This window comes from Triticum urartu, unplaced genomic scaffold, assembly GCF_003073215.2.
Source record: "Triticum urartu cultivar G1812 unplaced genomic scaffold, Tu2.1 TuUngrouped_contig_6057, whole genome shotgun sequence".
Taxonomy (NCBI): domain Eukaryota; kingdom Viridiplantae; phylum Streptophyta; class Magnoliopsida; order Poales; family Poaceae; genus Triticum; species Triticum urartu.
In genome coordinates this window covers 1-9,557 of record NW_024116785.1, presented here as the reverse complement: position 1 = coordinate 9,557, position 9,557 = coordinate 1, and the positions used below count along the sequence as shown (strand labels likewise).

General features: G+C 44.9%; 1 protein-coding gene across 1 annotated transcript; it reads left to right on the top strand.

Annotated features, from left to right (window-relative positions):
- Window positions 1–1,401: 1,401 nt before the first annotated feature.
- LOC125530083 (protein PHOSPHATE STARVATION RESPONSE 3-like) lies at window positions 1,402–4,746 on the top strand. Its single transcript, XM_048694472.1, has 8 exons — window positions 1,402–1,691; window positions 2,458–3,172; window positions 3,303–3,519; window positions 3,614–3,690; window positions 3,791–3,830; window positions 3,924–3,993; window positions 4,084–4,147; window positions 4,289–4,746. Exons 2-8 carry the CDS (start codon window positions 2,495–2,497, stop codon window positions 4,505–4,507), a joined length of 1,365 nt encoding a protein of 454 aa, XP_048550429.1. The 5' UTR covers window positions 1,402–1,691; window positions 2,458–2,494; the 3' UTR covers window positions 4,508–4,746.
- Window positions 4,747–9,557: the final 4,811 nt, after the last annotated feature.

Below are 9,557 nucleotides of genomic sequence, written 5' to 3'. Positions count from 1 at the left end.
GCGCCTTGCTACTGCGGGCGGCGTAATAGAGCCCCATCTCGCTGTGGTGGTGGTGGATAGGGTTTCCCGGGGACGGGGGAGCAGAGCGGGCTAGATGTGAACGGCGAGTTTGGATGAGGATGGCCCCGCCGCACGATCGACTTAAAAAAGGACGACCACCATCGCTGACGCGTGTGCCCATAAATTAAGCTGATCGCGTGAGCAGCGAGTAGTTGGACGGTCGCTAGGTGGGGGACGCGGCGAACGCCGAGAAGGCGCGCGTGACGTCCGTTCCGCGTCCGTGCCGATGCATTTGTGGCGCAAATTTTAGTCGCAAATGCGTCGGCGCGGACGCGAAGCGGACGTAATCTGGGTTTGGGTCGGCGTGTTAGGCCCCCACTTTTGTCCGCGCCGACCCAAACGAACGCAGACGGACGAAATGGGTCGCCTCGTTGGAGTTGCTCTAACTAATTAGCCCCTCTCTGTTTATTTTGAGTGGCCACTTGACCACGTTACAATTATTGATCCAACCAGACCACACTAACAGAGTCACAGTCATGGCTGAGCTCACACAAGTTGCAGTTACTAATTATAAGATCAATTAGCATTTCCGTTTTCTCATACAGACAAAATGATGGGATTTGTGACTACATGTTTAGCTTAATTTGTCCGCTTTGCTTCCCTCACCAAGCACCTCGGGATCATCCTAGGTCTACACAAACCTAGTTGCCACTTGCCACTTATTCTACTCCTTAACTGACACCGAGCGGCCCCGCTTATTATCCACTCTGTTTTCCAAGATGTGTCGCACTAACCACTGAATGAAGCTAAACAAAATCGCCATCGTTTTCGAGCCAGACTTTGCACTTACACACCATCCTCTTGCTCCATCATTTTTTTTAGCCTTGGCCTGAGCATGACAGCCGGGCCCGGCCGGGCCGAGCTGCTAACCATGATTCTTCCGGAGCACTCATTGTGTTGTTTTGATTGATAATATAATCCGATTCCTGGGTGGCCAATGTCGCTTGCCCTCTCGATTGCATCAGAGGTTGCCCCAGATTCCATGCATCTCACACTTTTTCTATTGTCGCTGGTTGATTAGCCCTATGCTTATGTCAGACACACTATCACTACTAGTTTAATTTGAAGTCATGGTCGCTTGCTCCATCCATCTTACTCTTAGCAATATGCGATGCCTTTTGCTCTTAACAATCTCCCGTTTTTTCTATTATATAATTGGTTGCACTCACCAGTTACCAATGTTTTATTAAAAAGAAAAAAAAGCGCTGACAGGGAGCGTATTTTAGCTAACATCGTCAGAAAATCATGAATTATCAAAACACATATACAAAAATAGGACAAGAAAGGCTACACATTTACTCATAGGCAATCTGGAAATTTAAACAGGCCATCTGAGAGACCGAAGCAAAGCAGCCAACCAGAATAGAGTTGGAGTAGTACAAGAAAAGGTGCAGTATAGTCACCAAACACCAATGATTTCCAGGGAGAGAGATAGATAGGACTTTTTCTTAGGCCTCTCTGACTCTCTCTCTCTCTCCAGAGAGAGCTCTAGCCTCTAGGGAGGAGGGAGCTGCTGTTGGGTAAGAGAAGAGAAGAGAGTGGAGGCTGAATCAGATTAGCCGTACAACCCATCTCGCAGATTCTGAATCTCCTCCTCGCTCTGCTGTCCATCTTCTTCTCTGGCTATCCAGGTGAGGCTGCCTGAGGTTACACAGATCCCTCATGCATTTTATCTCATTGGTTCCCCGGCTCCAATCTACAGTAGGAGCCATGGTTCTTTGCGTTGTTCTGGCGAGATTTAACCATTCTTCTAATGGTTTTTTAGGTTTAACTATTCTGTTGGTTAGTGCTGGAATATGTGATTTGAAAGGGGGGATAAAGCTCGCTTCCTGATTTGGTTTGCCTTTTGTTTTTCCCATTTCCGGTCGATGTGCCCCTTTGTCCTCTTTCAGATTTCTGTTCCCGTTTATCCTCTCTCAGCGCTGACAGGATTTCTCACGAGCTGTGGTAAACAACAGCAATTTGTCTTTATACCATATCGAACTGCCTGCTTATTTCGATGAAAGGTGGATTTTATTTGCCCCAAATGGAGCATCAAGAAGTGTCGAACTGCCTGCTATTGTTTTTATCCCTTTTGACCTCTAATGCTCTGAATTTGGCGCCTGTGCTGTGTGTGCTGTGTGCAGTAACGGTGCTAATCACCACTACTCATTCAGATCTAATCCTGTTGCCACATCACAAATTACATCACTTGCCCAGAAGTCATGACATTGTGTGAATTAATGGTAGCTCAAGCATAAAATGCATTCTGTGGTCATAAACAAGCTCCTTCTGCATGCCCACAAAATTCTTCCCGAGAAGCTTCAGTATATACATTTTCTGAATTGCATTTAAACTCTGAATGAACTGTTTGTTTGGGTAAGTACTAACAGTCATCAATTCTTGTGTCTTCGGCAGTGTATTATCAGGCCACTCACTAATCAACTGAAGCAGCATGAGCTCCCATGGTGTTGTTGCCGTGAAGCCAATCGCCGCGCCGGACAAAACCACGCATTCTTATGCTTGTGGATCCACACAGTCTTCAGTTCATAAGCTGCTGGACTCTAAACTGGACCACCTTGGGCTGTTGGATGATAATCTGTCATCCACCAGTCAGTCATCAGGCATCAAGACCGAGCTGATCCGAACGTCGAGCCTGGGAAGAAGCAGCCTGCCATTTAACCTTCAGAGAAGAAGCCCTGAGCCTGATCCTGAAAGTCCATTGTCTCATGTCTCGCACCCCAATTTTTCAGAGCCCATGGCCTCAAACTCTTCAACGTTCTGCACAAGTTTATTCTCATCATCTTCGACAAACTCGGCGCCTTGCCGGCGAATGGGTGCTCTGCCTTTCCTGCCTCACCCTCCCAAGTATGAGCAGCAGGTTCTCCCAGGGCAGTCATCAACCTCCTCCCTGCAGCTCAGTGGTGACACAGGCAATGTTCATGACGAGGCTGAACAGGCAGATGACATAAAAGACTTCCTCAATCTTTCTGCTGGAGATGCTTCTGATGGCAGCTTCCATGGTGAAAACCAAGCGTTTGCTTTCGCCGAGGCCGAGCAGATGGAGTTCCAGTTCTTGTCTGAGCAGCTAGGGATCGCCATCACCGATAATGAGGAGAGCCCCCAATTAGATGTGAGCCCATTGCCATTTGGTGCATTTTTATTTATTGCAGTGTGAGGGTGAAAAGCTCTCCACTGAACTTCTGCAGCATCTCCGAAACTCACTCCTAGTATTCTTCTTCATCTGATATGCTGTTGTTCAGGACATATACGACACGCCGCCGCCTCAAATGTCGTCGCTTCCAGTCTCATCCTGCTCCAACCAGAGCCTGCAGAATCCAGGATCTCCGGCTAAACTGCCGCTTAGCTCGTCGCGGTCATCTTCTGGATCTGCAGCAGCTAACAAGTCAAGATTGAGGTGGACACTGGAGCTCCACGAGCGTTTCGTAGAGGCAGTGAACAAGCTCGAAGGGCCTGACAGTAAGATGGCTGCTCTGCTTTCATTTCCCAAATGTATTTATAAAATTTTCTGTTTTCCACTCTAAATAGTTCACTTCAACATCTGTTATTTCAGAAGCAACTCCCAAGGGCGTTCTAAAGCTTATGAAAGTGGAAGGCCTGACCATCTACCATGTAAAGAGTCATTTGCAGGTACTACTTCAGGGTTATTTTCCCGCATCACTGAAAATGAAAGCAAACATGTCTTCTTCTTTTCATTGTTACTTATAGTTTGCCTGTCTTTGCTGAACAGAAGTACCGACACGCAAAGTATATTCCAGAGATCAAAGAAGGTAAACAAACCACAGAAGATAAATATTGCTCACAAGTAATCGGTATCGGCGCCTTTTGCGATTCTGAATTTTGATGCATGGTGTTGTCTGCAGAAAAGAAGGCTTCCTCGGACCTTAAGAAAGTACAACCGGGTAGCAGTGGAAGCGATCCGTTCAAAAACAAGTGAGCTCTCTGAATTATTACACCGGAGTGCATGCATAGCAAACACCTTGACCTTACAAATTTACATCTCTTCCCTTCTCCTTTTCTTAGGAACTTGGCAGAAGCTCTACGGATGCAAATGGAGGTTCAGAAGCAGCTCCATGAACAGCTAGAGGTAGTCTAAAGCTCTGAAATGCAGTTCACTGTTGTCATGCGTGTCAGAATTCCGACATGTGTCTGAACTCTGAAGTTCATCTTAGAAAGTTGTCTGGAGATTGTCGGTTTTCTGATGATCTGCGTGCTTAATCTTGGCCAGGTGCAAAGGCAGCTGCAGCTACGCATAGAAGAACACGCGAAATACTTGCAGAGGATACTGGAAGAGCAGCAGAAGGTCGGCAGTGGCAGCTCGCTCTCACTGAAAACCCTGACGGAGCCGTCCGAGTTGACGTCGAAAGACAGAACTGAACCTGAAGAGGCCACCACCTCTTCACCTCAGACGTCCAAGAACAGCGAGGCAGGGTCCCCTTGTTCATAACAGCCGTCACATTGGCCGGTTGCTTCGCCATTGCCGGCGACTTGCGGAAGCTCATCACTCCCTCGGTGGCAGAGCTGTGGTGGCCACGATGATATACACACGAACATGGTAGTTTGAACGGACTTGAGGTTTTAGCCAGTGGTCGCCAGTGGATGCATGTATATTGTATATAACTTTCACTTTGGGAATAGGAAATGGGGGAACCAATAAGCTGATCATAGCACGGTTTTGAATTTGCATCAAGCAGTGCCCAAAGCCGAATTTGCATCAAGTGTTTGGATATTTGTTGCATTTTTTTGGATTGAAAAGATGAATTGCATTTTACAAAACTGCAAACCCTCGTTCTTCTCTGTTCTCCCCCAAAAATTCAGTTTCCCCCCCAATCCGAGGCGGCCATCGTCTCCCCCCAGCGGCACGGCGGCCATCGTCTCCCCCCCAACTTCTGGTCCGGCCTACCTTGGCCGGTCCACCATTTTGGATCAGTTCGTCCTCGACAGATCTGGCGACATTTCCGGTAAAGTTCTCTCCCCTGCTCTTATCGCTGCTCTCTGGAACGTGTGGGAAAGAAGGATACGCAGTCTAGGTCAGGTGTCTGTCCTGAACGAGAGAGGAGCGAGCTCTTTAGGTTCAGGGGCGTGCCCAGGATTTCCAGATTGGGTTATATCTTTGTAACAATACCATGCCTTGTTTTTGACTTATAGCTTAATAGATTTGATAAAAAAAAACCATAGAGTACTAATCGATCAGGATTACTGAATGGAGATTGGAGAGTATAAAATTGATCATATCCTGACAACTTCCTGAAATATAATAACATTGTAGAGTACTAATTGTTCAACATATCAGGGTGTAAATATCTCAAATAATATAGAGCGGATGCGATACAGAGTGATAAGAAAGCTTAAAAATTAGATGACAACTTTACATACTTTAGTTTTTAATAAATGTGTGATTTTTCTTTCTTCTAGAAATGAGTTTAGGGTTTATAAATGAGTGATGATATCGTCATCCTTGATTCCCCCATCTTGTTTCTCAGCTTGTTATAGCTTGTTTATAAATGATAGTTGCTACCGAGAGAATCACAATTTACTGTCGCCGACTTCCTGCAGAATCATAATAGCTACCAAATACAGGGGATTCAATTCAAATTGTAATGTACCATTGCTGACTCGCTGTTTTTCAGCTTGCGGGCTGGCGCCTGCCGGTCTGAAAAGGCGAGGCGCACTGGTTGCTGGAGGCTTGGAGCGGCGCACGTTCGAGGACTGGGAGGAGCTGAAGCAAGGGCTGGTCCACGGGTGAGCTTTCTCAACTCATCGCTTGTTGTCGTTGGTTTAGACTTTAGACCATGGTTTTTTGAATTGGGGATTGTGGCGGGACGCGGTCGTTCTGATATTTGCGATGGGAAGTGGCTGAAACGGGGCGATGCAGATAAAAAAATGTTTGAGCTTTCTTCCTTTCCTTTTGTTGATTGATGGAACGTTTTCGGCCACTAGGCCACGTTGGAGAAAGGGGTGGGCTGCTGCAGCTTATGGGCTGAATTATTGAATATTTTTCAATCTTAGCCCAATTTTGGTTGTTGTCTATATATACTACAAGCATACATGCGCTTTGCTGCGCCGATGATAACCCATAATGATGTGCATATCTTCTTTTTTGCGCAATGATGCACATCTAAATAAAATGTTTAGGGTCACTAATAGTGTCCGTGTGGATCCTTAAATATATGATTCTGATGCATCAGGTGTAGGTATTGGACTTTTTTTAGAACAATGGGCTGCTTTCCTTAAATGTTCATTTTCCTTGTTGATATGGAAATATTCATGGTCAATTTGTCAGGATCGACTCAATCTTTTTTTAATGGAAACAACTCGATCATTATCCGAAAGGATAGATTAAATCTGTTGTAACCTAAATGATTTTGTAACTATTCTATAAATTCAAGACAACTCGAGAAATCTTCCTAGCTGGAAATGACAAGAAACATAGAGTGCAACTGTAAAACCAGTTATAGCTTCTTTATAAATGACAGTTGCTACCGAGAGAATCGCATTGTACTGTCGCCGACTTACTGCAAAAGCATAATAGCTACTAAATATAGGGGATTTAATTCAAATTGAACGTATCATCGCTGACTCGCTGTTTGTCAGTTTGTGGACTGGTGCCTGCCGGTCTGAAAAGGCGAGGCGCACTGGTTGCTGGAGGCTTGGAGCGGGGCGCGTTGGAGGACAGGGAGGAGCTGAGGCAGGGGCTGGTCCACGGGTGAGCTTTCTCAACTCATCGCTTGTTGTCGTCGGGTTTAGAGTCTGGTCCACTTAGACCGAGGCAGGGGCTGGGGCTGGTCCACTTTAGACCGAGGGTTTTGTGGCAGGCCGCGGTCATTCTGATCTTTGCGATGGGCAGGGGCCAGGAATGGGGCGATGCAGATGGAAATTTGTTTGGGCCTTTTTCCTTCTTTTGATGGAAACGTTTTTGGCCACTAGGCCACATCGTAGGAGGGAGGTGGGCTGCTGCAGCTTATGGGCCGAATTATTGAATACTTTTCAAGCTTAGCCCAATTTTGATAACCCATAATAATGTGCATCATCTTATTTTTTGCGCAATGATGCACAGCTAAAATAAAATGTTTAGAGTCACCAATATTATCAGTGGAATCATAAAATATATGATTTTTATGCATCAGGTGTAGGTATTGAATTTTTTAGAACAATGGGCTGCTTTCCTTAAATGTTCATTTTCCTTGCTGATATAGAAAATACTCACGTTCTATTTGTCTAGTCAAACATTTTTTATTACCTTGCATGATGCCAGGTATCAATGGACTCAATCTTTCTTAAACGGAAGCAAATCGATCATTATCAAAAAAAGGAAAAAAATTAAATCTGGTCTAACCTAAATGATCTTGCAATTATTCTATAAATTCAAGACATTTGAGAATCTTCCTAGCTGGAAATGACAAGAAACACACAGTGCACTGTAAAATCAGACATGGAATTTTCTAAAAGACATGCACTCACAATGTAAGAACATAATCCATTCCAAGTGCAAAACAGTGCACATCATTAAGGTATTTCTACTGTAGAACATTCTATTGTGTGAGGAGATGGTTTAAAAATACAATAAGGTAACACAACCACAAAATTTGTTTTCGCAACCAACGTTCAGGGCAGACTGAGATAGTTATATACTCCTTCCTCTTTTGTCCCTTCAACTCATCCTAGGCGGTGTCGCATATCGTTTGAAGCATGCCTTCCCTAGTTCACATGCCAACTAAATAAAATAAGTATCAAAGTGGCTGGGCATTTATGCAAGAGTCCGAGGAAGGAAAAAGTGCCATGTAAAACTATGTACAGATGAAAGAATGGTACTTTTCTTGTATCTTGTAACAGTGCATACAGATGAAACAATGGTACTATTGTTATATCTTATAATGGATAATAGAACATTGTTTCTCCTTTTATGACATACTAGCAAACATGCACATGTGTTCAACGGGAGAAAAGAATCATATGCCACTACCCTAATAAGCATGCCTCAAGGACCCCCTCCCCCAGTCCCTGTCCTCCATTTCAATAGTGTCCCATCCGTGTCGCCGCTTATCCTCCTTTCTGCCCTTGCCAAAGATGGGTGAAGTGTCCACCTGATCACTCGTGAGGGCCGCCCTCCGTGAATCCCTCTCCACACATGTTCCATACACCGTCCCTTGCACCTAGTCCATACACCGCCCCTCATACTTCCGCTCGCTTTTGACTGTGGACTTGTTTCATGGGAGGGTAGGTTGCTCCTGTCCCTGCATGCCACCTTCCCACCATGCATGTTCGCAACTAATATATGTATTAAGAAATACATTACATGGCAATCAATAATGAGCATTAGGTAAGAAATTACCCGTGCTTCTCTACGGAGCAAACACCAGTTGCCATGAACCAAGCGACAAATGACTAAAAGAATTAAACATATGATTAAGTGATATGCATAAGGTCAATAAAACCTTGGAGAGTAGCAACATTCATGAGGTTTGAGGATTCATGACTGATAACTCAAACCCAAATAAGTAGAACAGATACACAACAAAAGTTTTTGTTCGCTTTTATGTTCATTACGTACCCTAGCATGGCAAAAACAAAAATCTCGGAGTTCGTAGTCCATCATCAAGCTAGTCGGTGGATTTTGAAGGACTCGAGCAACTCCTCCCCATTGGCGTCAGACCATGTTGAAAGCACAAGTGCTCCCTGGATGGTTTTGGTAATTAATGTCAACATATCTCTTGTTGGACTAATGTTTTTATCTAGTATATTTCAGATAAGTTCAACAAATGGAGTGGCGTGGACAAGAGGATGTGGAACCTCTTCAAGATGCTAAGGACAAATGATTGGCTCAAGCTCAAAAGCTCAAGGCTCTACATTTTCAGTTTAGTGATCCAAGATCACATTGAGTCCTTAGGAAAGCCAATACTATTAAAAGGGGATGAGGTGTTGCCTAATGGCTTGCTTGCTCAAAGTGCTTAGTGATATGCTCCAAAGCCCTCAACCACTTTCTTATATCCACATATGTCCCAAATCAAAAGTCAAACTCGGCCCTACCGATTTGATACATCCGGCGCCACCGAGTTCACTTGACATAGCCACTGCCAAAAATCTTAATCAATTCGATCTCACCGATGGGATCTCGGTCTCACCGAGATGGGCTTGCAAACTCTCTGTTTCCTGTTGCAATTATTTCGGTCCCACCGAGATAAGCAATCGGTCCCCTGAGTTTGCCTGACCAACTCTCTGTTTTGCTTATTACCAAAATCGGTCTCACCGAGTTTGTGTAATTGGTTAAACTGAGATGAAGTTTTACCCTAACCCTAGCACATCGGCCCCACCGAGTTGATCATATCGGTCCCACCGAAATGCCTAACGGTCATTGAGGGAGTCCTGGATTAGGGGGTCTCCGGACAGCCAGACTATATCCTTTGGCCGGACTGTTGGACTATGAAGATACAAGATTGAAGAGTTCCTCTCGTGTCCGGATGGGACTCTACTTGGCGTGGAAGGCAAGCTAGGCAATA

What these genes read in the sequence shown, in the direction of transcription:
- LOC125530083 (XM_048694472.1), top strand. Translation starts at nt 2,495, where the DNA reads ATGAGCTCCCATGGTGTTGTTGCCGTGAAGCCAATCGCCGCGCCGGAC. An exon ending in CAAGCTCGAAGGGCCTGACA is followed by an intron (nt 3,520 to 3,613) that starts GTAAGATGGCTG and finishes CTGTTATTTCAG; the next exon opens with AAGCAACTCCCAAGGGCGTT. An exon ending in TATTCCAGAGATCAAAGAAG is followed by an intron (nt 3,831 to 3,923) that starts GTAAACAAACCA and finishes TGTTGTCTGCAG; the next exon opens with AAAAGAAGGCTTCCTCGGAC.